The 25,141-nt window shown below is 42.2% G+C and overlaps 2 protein-coding genes across 4 annotated transcripts; one reads left to right on the forward strand and one right to left on the reverse strand.

The window, feature by feature from the left end:
* The first annotated feature begins 1,481 nt into the window (after window positions 1–1,481).
* On the forward strand, window positions 1,482–12,341 carry LOC133481026 (uncharacterized). The gene is made up of 3 exons (XM_061779891.1): window positions 1,482–2,035; window positions 11,690–11,929; window positions 12,217–12,341. The coding sequence occupies exons 1-3, from the start codon at window positions 2,016–2,018 to the stop codon at window positions 12,242–12,244; spliced, it is 288 nt and encodes a 95-aa protein (XP_061635875.1). The 5' UTR covers window positions 1,482–2,015; the 3' UTR covers window positions 12,245–12,341.
* LOC133481025 (uncharacterized) lies at window positions 12,174–16,042 on the reverse strand. 3 transcript variants are annotated; one of them, XR_009789430.1, is made up of 6 exons: window positions 15,597–16,042; window positions 13,611–13,781; window positions 13,237–13,482; window positions 12,985–13,156; window positions 12,624–12,758; window positions 12,174–12,551 (listed from the first exon to the last, which is right to left on the reverse strand). XR_009789430.1 is itself a non-coding variant. In XM_061779890.1 (4 exons), the coding sequence occupies exons 1-4, from the start codon at window positions 13,729–13,731 to the stop codon at window positions 12,662–12,664; spliced, it is 636 nt and encodes a 211-aa protein (XP_061635874.1). In that variant the 5' UTR covers window positions 13,732–14,083; the 3' UTR covers window positions 12,174–12,661. The 3 variants fall into 3 exon arrangements, 1 of the variants encoding a protein (XP_061635874.1); XR_009789429.1 differs by lacking the exon at window positions 15,597–16,042 and having other exon boundaries at window positions 13,611–14,083; XM_061779890.1 differs by lacking the exon at window positions 15,597–16,042 and having other exon boundaries at window positions 12,174–12,758; window positions 13,611–14,083.
* Window positions 16,043–25,141: the final 9,099 nt, after the last annotated feature.

Here is a 25,141-nt window from a genome sequence, read left to right on the forward strand (position 1 = left end):
CGTCCATGGCCGCTCACTCGGGGTTGAAACAGCCCGCAACGCAGGCCAGCCGGATTCCTCTGTAATCTGCTGGTGTTGTGTCCTCCCTTTTAGAGGTTGTCCCATATCTTTGGGCTTTGCTCCAAGTAAATTCCAGGGAGAACTGCTGGATGGTCCATTACTGTTTCCACAGTCTGCATCCGTCCTCTTTGTTGAGATAAGTGGCTGTCTGTTAGCACACTTCTGCTCACCATTTTGAGACATCGGTAGAGTGGTTTCATTCCCCGACTGTCCATTTACATCCACATACACTTCAAGACAGTGGATTTTCGTTTCCAGGATTGACATCCTCTGTAGCAGTCCATGATAGTCCTCAGTGGAAAAGGGAAGCATCTTGATTGCTGGTCTTGTTGCTAATAGCAGGCTTGTGCTAATTAGCAACAAGGCCACGCTCACGTAATGGTGAGAGGGTATCAGAAAATATTGGAATATAGCAACAACTGATTATCTACAAAATAAAAAGTACAGTACCACAGGTTTAAAAATATACAGGAGTCGCTGCTTCAAATTGTTTTACAAGAAAAACAAGCTTATCAGCAAGAAAAATGTAAACAGAAGCGAAGCAAGCAGAGCGAGCAAAAAAGTGTGTGCACTGTACGAGAGCGCACAATATATTGTGGGTCATACCGAACTGGGCGTTCATAAATTGGTCATGGTTAAGGACCGTCTCACCGAGGGACTTAAATACTATACTAAAGTAATATTTACAATGAAGAGTGAGAGCTTTCAACTTCATTGTAGTCAGGACTGTGAGCTGGTTTGACGCGTTACACGGCTGACGTCACATAAGTAACCCCCACCCTCCGTCAATCACCCACAGCTTTGCTAGTGAAACAGCTGCATAATCTTGTCACCTTTCCGCACTCTTTGCATTAAAATGATGGTGGGAGCAATGGTGTGTGTGTGTGTTTGTATGCCCCCAATATCAAATCGCCACTCATTTTCAAGTTTACGTACATGCACCCACAAACGCACGCAGATGCACACACATACACACACACACACACACACACACACACAGTTGCCTTCATGGACCACAATCGGCATCCAACTATCTATCAGTTAAGAGTCTTTAGAGAAGTGTACTGAGAATGGTCTGCTTGTTTGCGTTTAGGTACTTACTGTACTGTGTTATGTCAAGTCTGCACAAAGTTGCTGATTTAATGTGGCTTCAACTACACTAATATTTAAGTTATTGGTTCATGTTGATGTAACTAACTTGTGTGGCGTACATTACCAATGGGTACAGTGAAGCTAATGCTTTATTGTACTGTGGATAAGTGATATTCCTGCCACTTGGCAGCTGCGGAAAGTAACTAAAAAGTTACTTTTTCTAACATAGTTACTTTTGACATCAAGTAATCAGTAAAGTAACTAAGTTACGTTTTCAAGGTAACTGTGGCAACACTGCTCCCACATTCCCAAAATAATGCATGGTAGGTTAGTTGAAGACTCTAAATTGCCCGTAGGTGATAGCTGGGATAGGTTCCAGCACGCCCACGACCCCAGTGAGGATAAGCAGTACAGAATATGGATGGATGAATGTCACTTAAACTGCTTTTAACAAAGTCTGTTAGTTCCAGAATTGGCCGCTGTGGTGCAATGCAGGCAGAGAATGGGAGTGACGCATTTCCGGGTCACATATATACAATATGACTAGACGTGCCTCCCATGCTTACTTGGCGGCCAAGTTGAATGTGGGGCATTGACATGGCGGCCATGTTTTGATGGATATATCTATTGACTATTGTACATAGACTCACAGCGCAGAGAAAGAGCACGGCATAGTTTCACTCTGAAGAATACAAACAAGTCTCTTTGAGTCTGGAACATACTGTTTTTGGAACAGTAACTTTTTTTGTTTTTGTCAAGCGTTTCGCCTTTGGCAATGGATTCGGAACTAGGAAGCACCAAATTCGCTCCGGCTCATGAAAGCGACTCGCCTATGATGAGTACTGTACGTCAACAATGTCACCATGACCAAGCACACTTGCAGGTAAGTTAAGTAAGCAGTCATTTTGGATACAATCTGAAACCTTTCCAACATTTTCAAGCGTTTTCTATTATTTAGAAATCCCAAATCCCAAATCATATCAAATAATAGTCTGTTGTATCCAAGTTCCACTGCAATTTGATTCAATATTAGTAAGTGCGTAAGAAAAAAGTGGTTGGAAAAGAAAGGTGCAGAAATGCTTCTATTGTGGAATGCCTCAGACGTGTTGAAAATGTCCATCCATTTACTGAGCCGCTTCTCCTCACTAGGGTCGCGGGCGTGCTGGAGCCTATTCCAGCTGCCATCGGGCAGGAGGCGGGGTACACCCTGAACTGGTTGCCAGCCAATCGCAGGGCACATAGTAATAAACAACCATTCGCACTCACAGTCATGCCTACAGGCAATTTAGAGTCTCCAATTAATGCATGTTTTTGGGATGTGGGAGGAAACCGGAGTGCCCGGAGAAAACCCACGCAGGCACGGGGAGAACATGTAAACTCCACACAGGCGGGGCCGGGGATTGAACCCGGGTCTTCAGAACTGTGAGGCTGACGCTCTAACCAGTCATCCACCGTGTCGCTGTTGAAAATGTATCTTCTCTTTAATCAAAAAGGTTAATTGATTTTAATTGAACTATAAAACGTGACATTAAATACTGATTTAACAAACAGAGAAACTGACTGGCTACGAGATACTAATCCTGAATAAGTAGACATACTATATACTGTGATGGAAAATAAGCAGACAGGCACATTGCTGAGGCCTTGCTACTGTGACAGCCAGGAGGTAATTTGCAACAACATAATAAGGAGAGAGAGGAGAGAAAATAGGTAAAGCGAAATCACTCTTTAATTTGAAATCCAAGAGTTTGGGGGGCAGAGTTCATCCATAAGTGGAGCTGCTACAACACAGCACAAAAAAAAAAAATCTCATTCTTTAATTTTCAGAATAAAATGGCCAGCCATTTCAGGGCGAATAATTGTTTGAACCAATGATTTTATCATTAATCCGACAGCAGCCCCTGAGAGCTGGGGGTCACACCAGAGGTTGATTAGGTACGAGGCTGCACAAAGAGCTCTCCAGTCGATGCCATTGAAAAGGAGCAAGTCATTTAGATTGTGAATTGGTCCCGGGGTTGCGGGTCTCGCTCCATTACAGGCCATTTTCAATTTTAGCCTCACAATAAACATCAAGCCGGGCAAAGGAAATTACAGCATCTTGGCGATGTAGCCGAACAGATAGTTGGGGCATAGACAAGATCAGTAAGACTGTTGGGAGAGGCAGGTCATCAAAAGATTTTGAAAGGAAAAACTAGAAAACAGGGAGAGTGACAGAACAAAATTCCAACCTCTTTGACTGACTGAAATCTGAAGATTTTTACTCGCAGAATAAGCCCTGAAAACACAAAACCAATGTAATATTCATAAAGGCTGTAAATTTCGATGGACCAAAAGAAATACAGCTAATTTAGGCTTCCCACTTTTACATTCCCTTACAGCAGTGGTGGGCAAACTGTGGCCCGCGGGCCACATCCGGCACATTGATCATTTCAATCCGGCCCACCAAAGATTGGTACAGAATCGCCCAATGCCCAGTGGTTCCACCAGGTTGTCCTGTAATGCCCAGTGGTTCCACCAGGTTCTCCTGTAATGCCCAGTGGTTCCACCAGGTAGCGCAGTAGGTACAGTGATACATTGACTTGACTTTGGCTGTTCTGTTTTTACTCTGCTACTGCTCTGAACCCTTCCTCAACCAAGAGTGGGCCAAAGAAAAGAAAAGTCGACATTGAGTGCCGAGTGTTTAATATAAAATGGACTACTAAATACTTTTTCATTGAAGTCCAGTCAAAGGCTGTATGTCTAATTTGTTGAGAAACCATTGCAGTTTTAGAAGAATATAACATTCGTCAGCAAGCATGGTGATTATGCTAACAGCCAATTAACGCGGGAACTGATGGCTACGGCTCAGCGGTTAAAATCAAGCTTGCAGGCTCAGCAAAACACCTTTATCGGACAAACTTCCATCCAAGATTCAGTCACACAAGACCCTGAAACAGCGCCACGGGAGCTGCAGATTGAAATAATTGATCTCCAATGTGATACTGTCTTCAACTCTCAAACTGGATGAGTTTTATACTTCATGAAGCGCAGACATTTTCAAAATCCAGAAGATGGCACAGAGGATGCTGGTGGTGTTTGACTCTACATACGTGTGAACAGACTTTTAGTATGATGAACACCAACAAAACATCCTACAGATTCCAGCTGAGTGATGAACACCTCAAATGTGTTCTGAGAATGGCCACAACAAAACTAACACCAGACTTAGATGCACTTGCAAAAAAAGGTGATCAACAAAACAACACTCTTCCCATTAAAAGTAAATCAAAGTATTAACACTACAATGCATTTTTTGTTTGTTATGTTTATTTTTTATATGTAAGCATCTGATCCTGGCTTGGCCCGCCTGTCAAATTTTAAAAGTCAATGTAGCCCCCTGAGCCAAAAAAGTTGCCCACCCCTGCCTTACAGACAGACATATTTGATGGGAGTCATAACGAAATCACATAAAAACAAAATGTTGGTCCAATTAATAATACACTCATGAATACACGCACCTAGATAAAGCGGTATATTTAGAATGCCAACAAATCATCATCTAAGTACCATTATTAATTTCATACAGCTTTTAATTACAGCCAGACGGGCCGGAACAATGGAGGGTTTGTCCATTCAAATTGTGTTTGACACTTGCTAATACATTACTATCTAATCTCAAAGTGGACATATGGTTGGTTGTAAATATCTTTGCAGCATGTGACTACAACTGCAAGTGTTGTTCACATCTTAAATTACTTAACACTTAACACAAAGTTAATTATTTTAGTTTAATTTGTGCTGCACCGACAAATCAATGCAGATAATTGCACCGCTTTTTGTGACAATGGTCTTGTTTTCATTGTTTCATTGTGTGTGAGAAAATCCATGACTCTGAACTAAGAAAAAAAACATTAATTCACATAATCGCAGTCAACATATTTGATTCATTCTCATGTTCATTCCACACAGAGATTAACTTTAAAATGAAAAGAATACGCATTTAATAACCCAGATTCGATGTGATCAATGATGAGAATATCTGAAACAAAGCATGTGTGTTTAATAGAATGCAATTTGCAGGTGACCTAACTGAAGTTGTATATACAGCAACATAATCAATATGGCGGCACGGTGGCCGACTGGTTAGAGCGTCAGCCTCACAGTTCTGAGGACCTGGGTTCAATCCCCGGCCCCGCCAGTGTGGAGTTTGCATGTTCTCCCCGTGCCTGTATGGGTTTTCTCCGGGCACTCCGGTTTCCTCCCACATCCCAAAAACATGCATTAATTGGGGACTCTAAATTACCCGTAGGTGTGAATGTGAGTGCGAATGTGGTTTCTTTCTGTGTGCCCTGCGATTGGCTGGCAACCAGTTCAGGGTGTACCCTGCCTCCTGCCCGATGATAGCTGGGATAGGCTCCAGCACTCCCGCGACCCTAGTGAGGAGAAGCGGCTCAGAAAATGGATGGATGGATAATCAATATGAATAATTTCAGTTCTAACTCCATCTTTTCACGCTACACACCCTAGATATTGCATTCAATTGAACACACACATCATATCAAACAATTTCCAAAGCTAGTTTCTTCTATAGAATATTGCTTGACAAAAGCATCATCACGCGACTTCTCAGCACATCTCACTAGTGGTCATTTCAGCCACCATCAAAGAATGAATGTGTTTGCTTGTGTGTGTGTGTTTTTTCCCCCTTTTAATACCACAGAGTTAGTGTATTCCTCAGTTTCCAATGATCACCAAGTGTTTCAGTGAAAGTGAAATGAGTGGATTTGAGAAAATTCTAACCTGTGCACCCATTTTTTGTTGAAAAAAACAAACAAAAAAAAACATTGAAGATGTACTATATGTTGCATTGTCATTACAACCAGGGAAAATCCATCCATCCATTTCCTGTACCTCTTATCTTCACTAGGGTCGCGGGCGAGCTGGAGCCTATCCAAGCTATCTTCGGGTGAGAGGGTGGGGGGTACACCCTGAACTGGACGCCAGCCAATCGCAGGGCACACATATACAACCATTGGTACTAACATTCACACCTACGGGCAATTTAGAGTCTTCAATCAACCTACCACGCATGTTTCTGAGATATGGGAGGAAACCCGAGTACCGGGAGAAAAGCCAAGCAAGCACGGGGAGAATATGCAAACTCCACACAGACGAGGCTGGGATTTGAACCCCAGTCCTCAGAACTGTGAGGCAAATGTGCAGTCGTTCACCGTGCTGCCTCCAAGGTAAACAAATAAATACAACTAAAAAGGCCCCCTCTAAACAGATAAGAAAAACATGTTTACAGCTCTCCCGCAAAGATTCTCTCATGCCGTCACTAAAGTGGCCTTGAACAAGCCTTTGCCACTTGGCAGGTGAAGCTTATGCAAAATGGCTGTTCACTAGCAGTCACATCTGGCTACAATAACAATTGTTATTGTTAAAGCACTGACGGTTGTATCGGCGTTCTGTCGAATCATGCTCTAAAGTTTCGGTGTGGGTGAAGTAATTTAATTACAATAAGTTAGCACCCGTTATTTCTGTCATGTTGTAATTAGGCTTTACACAATCAGGATTTTTGGGGCCGATCACCGATCAGCGAGTTTAAAAAAACAATAACCGATCACAAGATGGAGGAATGTGTCTATTTAAAAGACCTGTTCATTTACAGTATATACTTGTGTACTTAATTGCTCAAAAAATTATTACATTTTATTATGAATTATGACATTAAAGCCGATCAGCATAAAATGCTAAATACCGGCCGATACCTATCAGCCCGATAAAATCGGTGTAAATTCTAGTTGTAATGTTGGTTTGACCTGACTGATTAGAATACACGATTTGACGAGAGCAGTGATTTCCAACCTTTATGGAGCCAAGGAACATATTTTCCAGTTGAAAAATCTCACAGCACACCAATAAACAAAAATGGCACAAAAAGTGGATACATTAATTACTGTATTGACTTGGTGCTATCTAATAGAAGACCAAATGCAGCCCTATGGGGGGCACAAGCCAGTGCAAACTGTAGGCCGGTCCCAAGCCCGGATAAATTCAGAGGGTTGCGTCAGGAAGGGCTTCCAGCTTAAAACTTTGCCAAACAAATATGAGCGTTCATCCAAAGAATTCCATTCGGATCGGTCGTGGCCCGGGTTAACAACGTCCGCCACGGGCGCCGTCAACCTGCAGGACGCCGTTGGAAATTCAGCCTCTGTGGGTTGAAGTCGAAGAAGAAGAAGAGGTGGAAAGCGGGTTCTTCGGCAGAAAGAGAGAGGGAAAGCACAGAGCCTCGAACTGAATGTGGGGACTTTGAATGTTGGGACTATGACAGGAAAATCTCAGGAGTTGGTTGACATGATGATTAGGAGAAAGGTTGATATATTGTGTGTCCTGGAGACCAGGTGGAAAGGCAGTAAAGCTAGAAGTTTAGGGGCAGGGTTTAAATTGTTTTACGATGGTGTAGATGGGAAGAGAAATGGAGTCGGGGTTATTTTAAAAGAAGAGTTGGCTAAGAATGTCTTGGAGGTAAAAATAGTATCAGATCGAGTGATGAGGCTGAAACTTGTAATTGAGGGTGTTATGTATAATGTGATTAGTGGCTATGCCCCACAGGTGGGATGTGACCTTGGGGTGAAAGAGAAATTCTGGAAGGAGCTCGACGAAGTAGTTCTGAGCATCCCAGACAGAGAGAGAGTCGTGATTGGTGCAGATTGTAATGGAAATGTTGGTGAAGGAAATAGGGGTGATGAAGAAGTGATGGGTTCGTACGGCATCCAGGAAAGGAACTTGGAGGGACAGATGGTCGTAGACTTTGCAAAAAGGATGCAAATGGCTGTAGTCAACACTTTTTTCCAGGAGAGGCAGGAACATAGGGTGACCTACAAGAGCGGAGGTAGAAGCACGCAGGTGGATTACATCTTGTGCAGACGATGTAATCTGAAGGAGGTTACCGACTGTAAGGTAGTGTTAGGGGAGAGTGTGGCTAGACAGCATAGGATGGTGGTGTGTAAGATGACTCTGGTGGTGGGGAGGAAGATTAGGAAGACAAAGGCAGAGCAGAGAACCATGTGATGGAGGCTGATACAGGACGAGTGTTGTGCAGCTTTTCGGGAAGAGGTGAGACAGGCTCTCGGTGGATGAGAGGAGCTTCCAGAAGACTGGACCACTGGAGCCAAAGTGATCAGAGAGGCAGGCAGAAGAGTACTTGGTGTATCTTCTGGCAGAAAGGAGAGGAGACTTGGTGGTGGAACCTCACAGTACAGGAAATCATACAAGGAAAAAGGTTAGCTAAGAAGAAGTGGGACACTGAGAGGACAGAGGAGAGGCGAAAGGAATAGATTGAGATGCGACACAGGGCAAAGGTAGAGGTGGCAAAGGCCAAACAAGAGGCATATGATGACATGTATGGCAGGTTGGACACTAAAGAAGGAGAAAAGGATCTATACAGGCTGGCCAGACAGAGGGATAGAGATGGGAAGGATGTGCAGCAGGTTAGGGTGATTAAGGATAGAGATGGAAATATGTTGACTGGTGCCAGCAGTGTGCTAGCGAGATGGAAAGAATACTTCGAGGAGTTGGTGAATGAGGAAAATGAGAGAGAAGGGAGAGTAGAAGAGGCAAGTGTGGTGGACCAGGAAGTGGCAATGATTAGTAAGGGGGAAGTTAGAAAGACATTAAAGAGGATGAAAAATGGAAAGGCAGTTGGTCCTGATGACATTCCTGTGGAGGTATGGAAGCATCTAGGAGAGGTGGCTGTGGAGTTTTTGACCAGCTTGTTCAATAGAATTCTAGTGTGTGAGAAGATGCCTGAGGAATGGAGGAAAAGTGTACTGGTGCCCATTTTTAAGAACAAAGGTGATGTGCAGAGCTGTGGGAACTATAGAGGAATAAAGTTGATGAGCCACACAATGAAGTTATGGGAAAGAGTAGTGGAGGCTAGACTCAGGACAGAAGTAAGTATTTGCGAGCAACAGTATGTTTCATGCCTAGAAAGAGTACCACAGATGCATATTTGCCTTGAGGATGTTGATGGAAAAGTACAGAGAAGGTCAGAAGGAGCTACATTGTGTCTTTGTAGATCTTGAGAAAGCCTATGACAGAGTACCCAGAGAGGAACTGTGGTACTGCATGCGGAAGTCTGGAGTGGCAGAGAAGTATGTTAGAATAATACAGGACATATACGAGGGCAGCAGAACAGCGGTGAGGTGTGCTGTAGGTGTGACAGACTAATTTAAGGTTGAGGTGGGACTGCATCAGGGATCAGCCTTGAGCCACTTCCTGTTTGCAGTGGTGATGGATAGGCTGACAGATGAGGTTAGACTGATATCCCCGTGGACCATGATGTTTGCAGATGACATTGTGATCTGCAGTGAAGTTTATAAAACAGTGGTGAGGCCAGCCATGATGTACGGATTAGAGACAGTGGCACTGAAGAGACAACAGGAAGCAAAGTTGGAGGTGGCGGAAATGAAGATGTTGAGGTTCGCTCTTGGCGTCACCAGGTTGGATAAAATTAGAAATGAGCTCATCAGAGGGACAGCCAAGGTTTGATGTTTTGGAGACAAAGTTAGAAAGAGTAGACTTCGATGGTTTGGACACATCCAGAGGAGAAATAGTGAGTATATTGGTAGAAGGATGATGTGGATTGAGCTGCCAGGCAAGAGAGCTAGAGGAAGACCAAAGAGAAGGTTGATGGATGTCGTGAGGGAAGACATGATGGCAGTTGGTGTTCGAGTGGAGGATGCAGGAGATAGGCTTACATGGAAAAGGATGACGCGCTGTGGCGACCCCTAACGGGCCAAGCCAAAAGGCAAAGAAGAAGACAAGCGGCATTAATCTCAAACTTGTAGCTGTTTGCCTCTTAAAGAGGCTGTGGGGTGAACGTTTTTGTCCCAAATGATACAAGTCAAGCTCTGAATTAGATTAGCTAAAACAATGCTAATAAATTTACATAGTAGGTAAAAATAATTTAATTGCTACTAAATTTGTCTTAACAAGTGATCACGGTAACTGCATCACACGTGGGGACTGCTCAACTGAAGAACTGGTGCCTTGGAGAAGGCCTAGATCTGGCTTATGCTTTGCTGTTGAAAGAAGTTCCACCAGAAGCGGAAGTGAATGTCATTGAAGAAGCACTGCAGACTATTAAAGCACTTGGGAGAGTCCGCGTGAAAGGACCAGCAGTCTCAAACTTTAACTGTGCGGTGTGAGTGCAGCGAGCAGATCAACATGCATGTTGGATTGGTCCAGGTCCTCTGATCATACTTCCTGGCACTGAGCGCATTGCTATATGCAAAGTATATGAAAAGCAAGACATTGGAGACAGAATACTAATCATTGAACGTGGTTACTCTCCTGCTCTCCCCCCAACTGTTCTAGTCCAGTCAACAGTATTGTTTTCAAAGCTGCTGGACCCTAACAAGTTTCTGGTGCTTTTGCGAAACGAGTCCCTAAAACCAACCGCCATCCCAATGGGGACTGTTCTCACTCACTTGGATGTTGCTGATATGGTGACAGATACCTCCAGTCCACAATATTTATTGGTATAAAGAAAGACCGTAAAACAACTCTTAGCAACATCAGCAGCAACCTCCAAAGTGCAGAAATTAAGGTTATGAACTTAAGCACAAATACTACACTGGAAGATGCACACCATTCATTAGCAAGAAGAATATTAAAGGTCAGATGACAACTATGTTATGGGGTCAGTTAAAATTCATATTTATATGTTATGTAATACATGCATGTCATTCCAGCAAGTTGTCAACTATAGTTTAGATAAAAATGAGGTTTTTATTACACTTATTGAGCAATCCCCGAACATACCCGAAGCTCGAGACACCGGGTTGTGGTTACTCTATCCACCGCAAGGGCTACCAGAACTGACGTTACAATTGCCAAACACCGCGCACTACACACTATATGCAATGGCGAGCAACGTGTTGGAATAGGAGGAGGAGGAGGTTTTCGACGTACAGGAGCACCCAACTGAACTTGGCATCTTCAAACCGTACGTTTGAGCCGATCAGGAGGTCAGAACCTGACAGTGACGACGACGAGCAGCTGTACAACAGAAAAGGAGAGTGGCCATTAGCTCGATGTGACGGCACTGCCTGCAGAAGAGACGACACAATACCGCGCAAAGCGGATTGGAAATACAGACTGTTATGTTTGTGCAGCCCATAAATCCATAATTTACTTGTTCCGGCGAGAACACTCTTGAAAAAGAGACAGTGGTCTCAGTGGGGTTTAATTTCTGGTTAAATAAAGGTATTGATTTTGTTTGGTTCTTGTCACTGTTACAGTAACAATAAAAATCCATTTGGGATCCCTTCATAAATAGCACTGAAGTAAATGTTTTATTTTTAACAAAAAGCATTAGTGAACTACGAAAAACAAAGCTATGCACACGGAAATTATTATTAAGTTGGAGGATGTCTATCGTGAGATCATGAGCAGAAATGCTTGAAAACAATGTCAATGGGAAGAAGTGAAATGTGAAAAGTAACATTCACGTTAATGGTCTGATGTTAATTACAAATCATTGCCATTGCAGGTGTTCCTGTGGAGAATGCCATCCACAGCCAGCAGGGTTGGAGAGTGTCTGTTGCCAGGATTTGTCAGCAGTAGCAGAAAGGTTGACTGTTGGAATGAGTTGCCTCATTGAACATGAAGGATTTGAAGCCAACTGTCTAAATCAGTATGTGCTGGAAACCAGCTTCTGGGAGTACATCCAGACAAATGGCCCAATTGGTGATGAAGACCCAGTAAATAAGTTTTTCAGAGAGAGGACGAGGTAGACCAGTGATTCTCAAACTAACTATTTTCCACCAAGTACCACCGTAAAGAAAATACTTGCCTCTCTACCACCATAATGACCAGCATTAAGACACAGTAGCATATTAGGCATATGTGTTCATTAAATAAAAAGGCAGGTTTTATTCCTACAGAGTATTTTTTATATTACTGTAATAGTCAAACATTATGCACAGTTACAGCATCAACACTGGGCTTGAAAATAAGAAAATGGAAAAAGTGCATTTCACTGACTTGTTTTTCTTTATTCTTTTTTTTAACATTCAGGGTCTACAGGTGCATTGCATACAGATGATTCACACAATGGATCTATCACATCCTTGGGAAGAAAAACAGAAGAGTTCTGCCATCCTGTGTTGTTAGTAGAATACGTGCTCAGTGGGAGAGTGAGAACAACAATTATTGTGGATTTAAGTATCCAAAAGTCTAATTAAACCGGAACTCTGTTGAACCTGGTGCATTCTTTTTTTCCACATACCACCTGCATCTTGTCAACCCTGTCATATTTCTCAAAAACATTTCGTGGCAGAGATATCTCAACCCCAGCTGCATACGAGGTTGGAAATTTTGCATTACTTCATCCAGCAGGGTCTGGACATAGTCTTGAACAAAAATGAACAAATCTGAAGGAGCAAGTATTGTTATTAAACACAACTAACACTAATCATACTCACCATAGGCAATTGGCACCTTGACCTCCTTTGCCACTGGCTTACCATCCTTCCCTTTTGGGTAAGAGATGCGCCACTGTAGCGCCCCATCTTTCCTTCGCGCTTGCCGTCTTTTTCAGTTTGCATTGAAATGTAAAGCTGACAGAAGCAACCGAAAATACAAACAACTATGAGCAAAAATAAACAGAAGGATAAAAATATTTTGCAATAATCGATTCTAAAAATATTCAATAGTGACAGCTGTATAACCAAGTTTAGAGTCGTGACAAATTTAGCACATTTCATTTGCTCCTCAAACACATGAGCAATGTACATTGTGGCTGTGTGGAACTGTATATTTATTTTCACCACTAATGTACAGTACCTTGCTTTCATTGTCTTATGTGAGAAATGGGAGGCCTTTGGAGCGAAGTACAGCTCTACTTTATGGTAGGCTTCAAGGCTTGATGTTTGTTGAATAGGCGATATGTTGCCGATGTCTTTGAGCAGCATCTTACTATTTACTATTATTAGCAGTTCCTTGTGTGCTTTTGACCCTGGAACACATCATCGGACAGAATTAAGAGAAGTAGCATCTCTGAATCATCTTTCAATAAGCTTATTTGATTCACTTTACCTTTTATGAGCCATTCTCTTTCCTCTACCAGTTCATCACACAGACATGCTGTAAATGCGTCACCATGGCCCTCGTGAACATTAACGACATGGTTGGCGATTGACATCCACTTCTGCCGACATTCCTCAGTGTTCCCTTTGCTTGATGCTGCTGACCAATAAATGTGATTGGTGATGGACGGCGACCATTTCAACACCGCCTCGCAACCAGCCATTTTTGAAAGGGCCAGGAGCTGCTTCTTGATTCCTGAAAAGAAAATCATTTTCAGTCCAGTGCATCAAATACCTTTGTGTGATTAGTCCTTCAATGTAAAAAAGAAAAACTGAAACATGCATGGACAATCATAAAAGTGACAAACTCAGAGGTAAGACTACCTTTTGCGACATGCCAAACGTCAAACCAGTGGCAAAGGTCCTTATGGGTTTCCCACAGAAATGTTTGAATTTGAGAGTGGCGGTCTGTCACAATGTTTTTCATAGTGGCACCTTTCCTCATCTCTTCAAGCCCTCCAACTCCATGGCCTGGGAGTTCTTCACCTCTGTAACCTGAAATGGGAATTATTTGCCCAATATATGAATACACAAAACATTTTGGCTGACTACTAGCTAGATCCCAAGAAATGTCATTGCAAAGATTATTTACCTGTATCAAGTCAACCTTTTTTGTTGACTGTCTGACATGAAATCAGACTAAACCTTTCCTGTTTTAGGATTACCAAAATTATGTATTTTCGCTAAATGCCAGAATAGTGAGAGAAGGATACTTTTGTTACAATAAAATGTAACAAGCATGCTCATGGGGTCAGACAGTTGAGGGGAAAAAAAGCTTTTTATAGTCGTGGCTAGAAATAATGGCACCCCCAGGAGTGCCAATATTTTTGAGCACGACTATACCTATTATATATTCATATATGTTTCAGTGACACGGCACAAGCTTTTACATCTATCCATCCATTCATCTTCTACCGCTTATCCGAGGTCGGGTCGCGGGGGCAGTAGCTTTAGCAGGGACCCCCAGGCTTCCCTTTCCCCAGCCACTTCATCCATCTCTTCCGGGGGGATCCCGAGGCGTTCCCAGGCCAGCCGAAGGATGTAGTCTCTCCAGCGTGTCCTGGGTCGTCCCTGGGGTCTCCTCTCGGTGGGACATGCCCGGAACACCTCACCAGGGAGGCGTCCGGGAGGCATCCGAATCAGATGCCCCAGCCACCTCATCTGGCTCCTCTCGATGTGAAGGAGCAACGGCTCTACTCTGAGATCCTCCCAGATGACCGAGCTTCTCACCCTATCTCTAAGGGAGAGCCCGGAGACCCTGCAGAGGAAACTAATTTCGGCCGCTTGTATCCGGGATCTCGTTCTTTCGGTCACGACCCACAGCTCGTGACCATAGGTGAGGGTAGGAACGTAGATCGACCGGTAAATCGAGAGCTTCGCCTTTCGGCTTAGCTCCTTCTTTACCACAACGGACCGATACAAAGTCCGCATCACTGCAGACGCTGCACTGATCCGCCTGTCGATCTCCCGTTCCATTCTTCCCTCACTCGTGAACAAGACCCCAAGATACTTGAACTCCTCCACTTGGGGCAGGATCTCATCCCTGACCTGGAGAGGGCACGCTACCCTTTTCCGACTGAGGACCATGGTCTCAGATTTGGAGGTGCTGATTCTCATCCCAGCCGCTTCACATTTGGCTGCGAACTGCTCCAATGAGAGTTGGAGGTCATGGCTTGATGAAGCCCACAGAACCACATCATCTGCAAAAAGCAGAGATGCAATACTGAGGCCACCAAACCGGACCCCCTCTACGCCTCGGCTGCGCCTAGAAATTCTGTCCATAAAAGTTCTGAACAGAATCGGTGACAAAGGACAGCCTTGGCGGAGTCCAACCCTCACCGGAAACGAGTCCGACTTACTGCCGGATATGCGGACCAAACTCTGACTCCGGTCGTACAGGGACCGAACAGCCTGTATCAGGGGGTTCTGTACCCCATACTCCCGAAGCACCCCCCACAGGACCACCCGAGGGACAAGTCTCTTCTCCAAGTCCACAAAACACATGTAGACTGGTTGGGCGAACTCCCATGCACCCTCGAGGACCCTGCCAAGGGTGTAGAGCTGGTCCACTGTTCCACAGCCAGGACGAAAGCTTTTACATAGTATGCAATATTCCTATATTGTGTGCCCCTCGCTCGAGTTGCGTTACAACACGCCACACAAAAAGTATTTGCCTGTGTCTGTTGGCTTGTCGTATAGGCAAAAGTACAGACGACAGAACTGAAAAGTACTGCGTGGGTCTTTTTTTCCCCTCTGCCCAGTGCATAATAACCATAATAGAGTCATACGTATATACAAGGAAATCCTCACCTCTTCTCTGTGACGGCAGCGAGATTTAGTTCTCTTGTGGCGGTGGACGTCCCGATGGCCGTTGGAAAAATAGTTGCCACCGCAGCTGGTTTCAGCCTCGGCCAAACTACACCTCTGTATCCAATGCTGTCTGCTAAATGTTTATCAAAACATGCCGGTTCGAAGTGATCAGCACAGAGTTTGGAATGCTTGCTAGGCACACATAGCTGAACACGTTTATTCCCCTGTTGATTGACTTTCCCGATCCACTGGTCACGTATTCCTTTTTTACTTGGAAAGGCAAAAAAAAAAAAACTCTTGCCGCTGCCTGAACCATTTGTACAACTAAATGCCACACAATAAACCATTGTGACATAATTAAAGGACGGATGGGAACAACAGCACACAACGTCGAATGAACAGGATGTTTGGCTTGTGTGACGTCACAGCGCCGGAAAGAGACGAAGACCGGAAGGTGCGGGATGCAAAAAGCAGAAGGCGCATTCTGCATCATATTTATCGATTGAACTGCTGTATATCTCCTATATAATCACTTCGAAATGGCAGTGGTGGTTTGTAAAGGGGTTCTAGAGTTATCCAAAAAAAAAATTATATCTTTGTCCTCTGACCTTTAAGGCAAGGGTGGAATTTTCTAAAAAAATATAAAGATGATCAGCCTCAGAAATTCTGGGACAATGACAACTAATGAGTTAAATAATGAGTCTTTACCGAAGGGATGGAAAGGCTAAAGCTTCTTGATGCATCGACCACAAAGCAGAAGTCGTTCTTACGTCACCATATTATCGAGGATGTCAATTGCTCACTCTCAACTTGCCTCACTGCAGAAAGAAAAAAGGAGCAAGGAAAGGCAGGGGTACGAGCCAAAGAGATGATCTGAGTGGCCTCTTGATTGACAGCAGTAACATCCAATAGAAGTTAGCAAACAAGGCCCCATCCACATTCATCCGGCTCTTTTTTTTTTCCAGTCAGTACAGGCACGACAATTTTTCAGATTTTATTTTGTAGTAACGAGTAATGAAGATGGTTAAGGAAAATGTGTTGGCGCAAACAAATACATTTTATTGAAGAAATGTTCTGGAGTAAAAATGAAAGATGCCAGATGTATAAGTAACAAAGTAATTTACAGATACATCCCTCCATTTTCCGTACCGTTTTATCCTCACAAGGGTCGCGGGCGTGCTGGCGAGAGGCGGGCTACACCCTGAACTGGTCGCCAGCCATTCGCAGGGGACATATAAACAAACAACCATTTGCGCACACATTCACAACTAAGGGCCATTTCGAGTCTTCAATCAACCTAGCATGCATGTTTTTGGGATGAGGGAGGAAACCGGAGTACCCGGAGAAAACCCACGCAGGCACGGGGAGAACATACAAACTCCACACAGGCGGGGCCGGGATTTCAACCCCGGTCCTCAGAACTGTGAGGCAGATGTGCTAACCGTTTTTCCACCGTGCCGCCTATACAGATACAGTATGTGAAAATCCTACGTACAATCACAAAGTATTTGATTTCCGTTTTATTACATTGTGATTGGAATGGTTTATTTGTGACTCCCATCATTAACTGCCCGTATGCCAATGCTTGACTGGGGAGATTCTGTATAAAATCTCCGCCAAACCAATTATTTCCGGTTGTCATCGTCTCTTCAGCATTCTGCCAGATTTTCGAAAACGCTATCTGCTGGTCAACGCTACGCTTATGAAATAAAATGCAGAAGTTCAAGTTTCAGCAAACAAGAGTCACTATTGCTGAGCACTAGTGTGCCTTCGTGTTAGGTTTATAGTCAGTACAACAGCGTTCTTTGTTTTTGTTAACATTTCTCGTGGATGAGGAGCTTCGGCATAGACAATTTTAGAAAAACACCTCACACCAGTGTGTAGCCAGCAGTTAAAATGTTTTCACTTATTTCAAGTCCATATATTCCAGTATTTTTGGTTACCCCCAAAAATATAAAAATGACAATGTTGTCTTCTAAGTTCTAAGTGCATCTGATCTATATGTGGAAATAAAAGCTGAACTGTTGATCTCGTATTAATCTTTTCTTGTCAAACGCAAAAATTTTCAGTTTACAGCATATTAAAAGTAATTGGCTTCACTGTTGCGGTAATGACAAGATTTGAAAATGCTCATAAAAATAAAATTTTTACTGAGAAAGAAACATTTTCAGCATACATACAGGAATCAATGCAACTTATCTGAAGACTATGCACTTATAGATGCATTTTAATTACCACATAAAATCCTGTTAAATGTCCTTGGATCCCTTGGAAAGTGATATAGTACATCTAAGTTATTATCTTTCGAACTTTAACTCATCATGAGAGATATATCTCATTGTTTTTGTATTGTATATTCTGTAAAGTCATAAATGCATACATACCACATTTAAATAGAAGAAACAAAAACCAAGGCAATAAAATAATCCCTCTCTGTGGTGGTATTAAGGACATTAAGCACTGATGTTTTTTTCTCCATCTGTGGCAGAAAATCAATAGTCGCGGCCTGCGAGGACAGTCGGAGGCTAATTTTACCCTGCATTTTCTCTGCCAGCTAATCCTGCAGCCCAGAGCTCAACCATAGAGTGCAAGAGGAGTCGAAAAGAAAAGTGAGCTATCCCTCCTTAAATGAATTTTATCAGCATGAAAACAAAGTGACTACCTGAACAAAGTCTATTTTACAGAACCACTTCAATAGATTCCCCACATCTCTCGGCTCCTCTGTTTGGCAATTGGGGGTATATACAGTACATCTATATGCTGTATAAATAAACACTACTAAAAATGACCCAAAAAACACACACACACACACACACATTAAACAGAAAATAGAAGAAGACTGAGTCTTGAAAGCAGTTTGAAGACAGAAGCTTTCTGATATTTACTTTACAATCCCTTATCGGAATGAATATTACAATAATCATCAAAACATAAGTGGAGAGACCAAATCGATTAGGATTTGAGTGTGACATGTACTGCATAGACAGTACTAAAAATATGATGATTTGTCCTGATTCAATATTTAAAAATAGATTTCAAGAAATACATTTCACTTAGCTGGCATTAAAAAAAAAAAAAAAGAATCGCATTAACCACATACTGTATATGTTATGTCTGACAATGTTTACAGTCCTTGAACCATATAAAACATACTGTTCACGCCACTTAGCAACATAGCAATATGAAACGAGAAAACATTTTGAATTCGTGCCACCCTGAACAAAATGTAATGAGTTTAGGCTTCGTTCGTGTTTACATATATCATATCATATTTGTATAAATAAATGATATACATGTATTTAACAGTTGTCCGAAGACACCAGCCATAAAGAAAACATTATGTCATCAACCCGTCTTTATGCTCGTTTTAGAGGCATACACAGGAAGCCCGCTAACCTGATTTGACATGAAGTGCTTTGTATTAATTTTGTAAAATACACTCATCTTAAAAATATTATATGATCTTTTTTTTAATTTATTCAATATTATTTGTGTAAGGTGAAACAGCTGACATTATTGCGGTACGTTGTAATTATGCAACAGCAGTGACGTAATTAAGCGCACCCACTCCCTGTAGTGTGTAGTCATTAGGGAGTAGGGAGTGACTGAATGATTCCAAACACAGCCATGGAATATTGTTACCCTGCTGATATCAAACATTTTATTTCTTTTCCAGTTTTAGATTATACAGGTCGTGCTCGGTTGACGACATTTCAAAAGGTAAGAACGGCATAAGAATACGATGTCAGGCAGTACAAGAAAGCACGCTCAGTTGCCCCTGTACATTGTTGGATTATTTTATATTCATGGCCAAGAAGTGTTTTTCCTACAGATATTCACTGTAATTATAACTTTTCTGCTGCATTAGTGTAGTTTAGTCATAGGCTACAAATGTGGGTTACGTCACCACCATAGCATTGGAATGCCGTCAAAACCCAAGAACTCCTGTAATAATTGTTTATTATTTTATTGCTTTAGGTTAGCATACCTGTGATCATTACCCTAAGGCAAACGACTATGGTCTAATACTGGTGATGAAAATGTTTCAAAGTAAGGATAATTTATGTGACGTGATGATATTTTGTATTAGCGTCATAACAATGCAGTTGCTCATAATTAATGAGACACCTGCATGAGACATCTGGCTTTTGAAGCAAACAAAGGATATGTACGGAGTGGCACAGGAATATATGCATTATTAGAATTGCCCAAAAGATTTGGGCGCTATCAAGCTTTTTAAAGCTTGTTAAGTCTCCAAGTTTGACTAATACACGCTTTTCTACTCCATCATCTTGTCGTTTCCTCCTCTGGGCATGTCTTTAATTGTCACAACGGAAGTATGGAGGACCTAAAAAAAAAAAAAAAGAGTCACCCTCGGACATGCATTGCATTGTGAGTCTCTCTCTCATTTATGGTTGTGTGCATCTTCTACAATGAGACAGATAGGGGGGTGGTATTGTTTTTGCCATTAAGGAAAGGAAGTGAGGGGTGAAGTCTTCTGAGAGAGCTATATTTCTATGGAGTCATGGTACATGCTCTATCACAGCAGGCACAACAAACACATTTCTGCTCTGGTACTATTACACTGTGCTCTGTAGCCTGGAAACAATACTCTCAACTGGGAGCATGTGTGTGCTTGTGTGTCTGTGTATGACTAAACCTACAGTATTGGCTTATCAAGCGTCTCTTTAACCATAGAGATTAACGAAATTAAAAATGCTCTTAAGATTTATCTTCACAAAACAGTTTGTTTTCGTTAATCACGTGGGTTTCTCCTTGCCATTTTATGTCTCCAATGCAACGTCCACATCCAAAGTTTTTTTTGGAATGTCCATCAAATAAAGATTGTTTATTTCTAGACAAGCGGTACGGTGGCTAACTAGTTAGCACATCTACTTCACAGTTCTGAGGACCGGGGTTCAAATCACGGCCCCGTCTTTGTGGAGTTTGCATGTTCTCCCCGTGCCTGCATGGGTTTTCTCCGGGTACTCTGTTTTCCTCCCACATTCCGAAAACATGCACGGTTGGTTAATTGAAGACCCTAAATTGCCCCTAGCTGTGAATGTGAGTGTGAATGGTTTGTTTATATGTGCCCTGTGATTGGCTGGCGACCAGTTCAGGGTGTTCAGGGTGCCTTCCCCCCAAAGATAGCTGGGATAGGCTCCAGCACGCCGAGTAAGGATAAGCGGTACAGAAAATGGATGGATGGATGGATGAAAATAAATTAATGCATTGCAATAAAGAGTCTGTCTATGCTGACAGGCTGTTGGCATTAGAAAGGTTCAAACATTTCAATATGGTGAACCTATTTGTGTCTTTGCATGTGAGAAACATAATACTGGCATTAATATAGATATATACAAATAATAGTGATAATGACAGTCGGTAGTGATAATAGTGAATGCTATAGCACCTAATTATGGAAGCATTCTCGGTGGTGGCAGCATCAAATTTCACAAATACAAGCTAAAAATAGCCAACTGCCTTTGACACTGGTAAAGCTGCAAGGCCAACCTGTGAATACGGCAATTTTATGGGTTTAACATAAAAAACTGAGCCTACAAACCTCTCTGAACGATACAGTATATCACACATATGAAAATATACACACACACACACGCACACAAACCACAAAACCCCCACTTTAATAGGATGATGATACAAAGGGGCACAGGAGAGAGGCAATGCTTGGGGGTAAAATGGAATGAAGAAAATAGACAAAACAGGATGAGAGGAAGTAGAGAAAGAAGGAAGGAAGAGAGAAAAGAAGTCTGGGGCCATCTCCCACATCACTGCCTACAATTTACCACACACGTGGTAAAGTTAGCAGATAACACTGATAGTTTCGCAAAGGCTTTCTATCTCAGTCGGTAAGAAATGGGAGGCAGGTGAAAAGATGCTGGAAAAAATGCAGTCCGCGGACAAAAGGAAGAAATAGGAGGCAAAGAAAAAAAAAAACATCAGTGTGCCATCAACTGTGGCTGTGTGTGCATGTGTGCGCGCGTCCATGCATGTGTGTGTTTGTGTATGTGTGCTGAGATAAACCCCAATTCCAATGAAGTTGGGACGTGTTAAAACATAAATAAAAACGGAATACAATGATTTGCAAATCATGTTCGACCTATATTTAATTGAATACACTACAAAGACAAGATATTTAATATTCAAACTGATAAACTTTATTGTTTTTAGCAAATAATCATTAACTTAGAATTTTAAGGCTGTAACACGTTCCAAAAAAGCTGGGACAGGGTCATGTTTGCCACTGTGTTACCTTTTCTTTTAACAACATTCAATGAACGTTTGGAAACTGAGGACACTAATTGTTGAAGCTTTGGTGAAATTCCCATTCTTGCTTGATGTACAGCTTCAACAGGGTCTCCGTTGTCGTATTTTACGCTTCATAATGCGCCACACATTTTCAATGGGAGACAGGTCTGGAGTGCAGGCAGGCAAGTCTAGTACCCACACTCTAGTAAAAGAGTGTGGGTACTAGACTTGCCTGAAGCCACGCTGTTGTAACACATGCAGAATGTGGTTTGGCATTGTCTTGCTGAAATAAGCAGGGGCGTCCATTGAAAAGACGTTGCTTGGATGGCAGCATATGTTTCTCCAAAACCTGTATGTACCTTTCAGCATTAATGGTGTCTTCACAGATGTGTAAATTACCCATGCCATTGGCACTAATACAGCCCCATACCATCACAGTTGCTGGCTTTTGAACTTTGCGTCCATAACAGTCCGGATGGTTCTTTTCCTCTTTGGCCCGGAGGACACGACGTCCGCAATTTCCAAAAACAATTTGAAATGTGGACTTGTCGGACCACAGAACACTTTTCCACTTTGCATCAGTCCATCTTAGATGAGCTCGGGCCCAGAGAAGCCGGCAGTGTTTCTGGGTGTTGTTGATAAATGGCTTTTGCTTTGCATAGTAGAGTTTCAAGTTGCACTTACGGATGTAGCGCCGAATTGTATTTACTGACATTGGTAAGGCCATTTGAGTATCACAGATTATAACCTACTGATAATTAATGCAGCATTTCAGGATGTTGGAATCATGCAGAGGACATTTCCACATTACTTTTCTTATTCAATACAGAGCTTAGCAATCCCAGCACAATTGCTTTCTAATACTGTATTATTAACCATCAAGTTTGTCCATCCATCCATTTTCTGAGCCGCTTCTCCTCACTAGGGTCGCGGACGTGCTGGAGCCTATCCCAGCTGTCATCGAGCAGGGGTACACCCTGAACTGGTTGCCAGCCAATCGCAGGGCACATAGAAACAAACAACCATTCGCACTCACAGTCATGCCTACAGGCAATTTAGAGTCTCCAATTAATGCATGTTTTTGGGATGTGGGAGGAAACCGGAGTGCCCGGAGAAAACCCACGTAGGCACAGGGAGAACATGCAAACTCCACACAGGCGGGGACGGGGATTGAACCCCGCACCTCAGAACTGTGAGGCTGACGCTCTAACCAGTCGCCCACCGTGCCGCCATCAAGTTTGTAATGTTTCCCATTATGTTACGCTGAACTGTTACTGAAGTGAATGTCGTATTACAATAGAAGAGACAATTACAAGTTACAACATATTTACAACATTACATGAACAATTTGTCTCTAACGCATCCCATAAAATAAATTGAACACTGTTTTAGACCACTAGGTCAACTTTAACTGCTTGTGTGTGGATTTTTAAAAAAGCACTGAGTTATAGTCAATTGACACTTTAAAAGCCTAGTTCTTCTTCCCAATGGTTACATCCCACCTTAAACACTATTTTAAGTTGTTAACTAAAGAGTTATCGTCACCTTGCTAGAAACATATTGCTACTTCATTAGTTTTCAGTTATTGACGGTTGCAATTGTGAGTCTGGAGGATTTGTTATGGTGTGATAAAAGTAGCTTAATGATGAGCAGCGGACAATGAATAAGGAGTAGTTCCAACCGAAATGAGTGACGGGAAACAAAGAATGACCACTCTCATGGATGTTGGTCGCCATTAAATTGTTGTGTGTGTGTGTGCGTGTGTGTGCGCGCGCATGAGTGTTTGGAGGCAACAGGCAATGCAGCTGGTCTGCACACACTCTAAATGGTATGCGATTGTTTCAGTTCAGCCTCAGTTGGATAATGGAGGCTGTGCTGTTGGAGCACATTTGCTATTTGGAATTGCATCAATTCCAAATAGCCGTCGTAAAATGGTCGTTGTTTGTTTACAGTTACACTTGAAGATAACAGTGCTGTTAGTATCACTGCAACTGTGTGCACTTTGGCTAAATAATTCAATTTAGGAACATTCAGGTGTACGAGTAGATGGCTGGATGCGAGGGCGTGTTTGCATGGGAAAAAAATTGTGGAGTGGCAACCACTGAGGTGAAGTTAAGAACTCAACTTATTGTCGGATTTCAAGTGGGGGCAGTGGCATGTGTAGGGGGGGCGGGTGGTGGGGTTTTGGCCTTGGGTATCCAACTCAGAGGGGCATCTAAACAGGTTTTGGTGGGCATTAAAAAACTGTTCCGCCACATACTTTTCCAGTGACAAATTTATTTCGATGGGGTAAAAATAATATATACTGTATTTATATAGGCAGCACCGGGGCCGACTGGAGCGTCTGCCTCACAGTACTGAGGACCGGGGTTCAAATCCCGGCCCCGCCTGTGTGGAGTTTGTATGTTCTCCCCGTGCCTGCGTGGGTTTTCTCCGGGCACTCCGGTTTCCTCCCATATTGCAAAAAAAACATGCATGGTAGGTTATTTGAAGACTTTAAATTGCCCGTAGGTGTGATTGTGAGTGTGAATGGTTGTTTGTTTATGTGTGCCCTGCGATTGGCTGGCGACCAGTTTGGGTGTACCCCGCCTCCTGCCCGAAGATATCTGGGATAGGCTCCAGGGCTCCCGCGACCCTTGTGAGGATAAGCGGCTCAGATAATGTATGGATGGATGGATGTATGTATGTATATATATATATATATATATATATATATATATATATATATATATATGTATATATATATATATATATATATATATATATATATATATATATATATATATATATATATATATATACACACATATATATATATATATATATATATATATATATACATATATATATATATATATATATATATATATATATATATAGATATATAAATATATATATATATATATATAGATATATATAGATATATATAGATAGATATATCTTTATCAATATCTTTATCTATCTAAAATTTATTTGAAGTATACCATTTATATATAGTATACATTGAGGGGTTCATTGGATAAAAACATACATGGTTTACTTAATATGACCATTTTGACCAGTGGTCACTTGTAACTAGATATGAACATGGAAAGCTGTTTATTGTATGAAAACCTTTGGAATTTTTCACACAAATACAAGGGTTAGAGTGGTTTCACAAACCAATTTATGTCCAACTTGTTAATGCACCGCAAAGTATCGAGTAAAAAATTTACTTAGGGCAAATATAGACGTGTGTAACATTGACTAAAAACACAACATGGAAAATGAAGGAC

Source organism: Phyllopteryx taeniolatus, chromosome 7 (assembly GCF_024500385.1).
Source record: "Phyllopteryx taeniolatus isolate TA_2022b chromosome 7, UOR_Ptae_1.2, whole genome shotgun sequence".
Taxonomy (NCBI): domain Eukaryota; kingdom Metazoa; phylum Chordata; class Actinopteri; order Syngnathiformes; family Syngnathidae; genus Phyllopteryx; species Phyllopteryx taeniolatus.

Excerpts from the sequence above, each read along its gene's own strand:
- LOC133481026 (XM_061779891.1), top strand. The coding sequence starts at position 2,016 with ATGACCAAGCACACTTGCAG. Across the intron at positions 2,036-11,689 it reads ATGACCAAGCACACTTGCAG|GTGTTCCTGTGGAGAATGCC; the intron begins GTAAGTTAAGTA and ends TTGCCATTGCAG. Across the intron at positions 11,930-12,216 it reads TTTTTCAGAGAGAGGACGAG|GGTCTACAGGTGCATTGCAT; the intron begins GTAGACCAGTGA and ends TTTAACATTCAG.
- LOC133481025 (XM_061779890.1), bottom strand. The coding sequence starts at position 13,731 with ATGAGGAAAGGTGCCACTATGAAAAACATTGTGACAGACCGCCACTCT. Across the intron at positions 13,483-13,610 it reads CGTTTGGCATGTCGCAAAAG|GAATCAAGAAGCAGCTCCTG; the intron begins GTAGTCTTACCT and ends TTTTCTTTTCAG. Across the intron at positions 12,759-12,984 it reads CATAAGACAATGAAAGCAAG|CTTTACATTTCAATGCAAAC; the intron begins GTACTGTACATT and ends TGCTTCTGTCAG.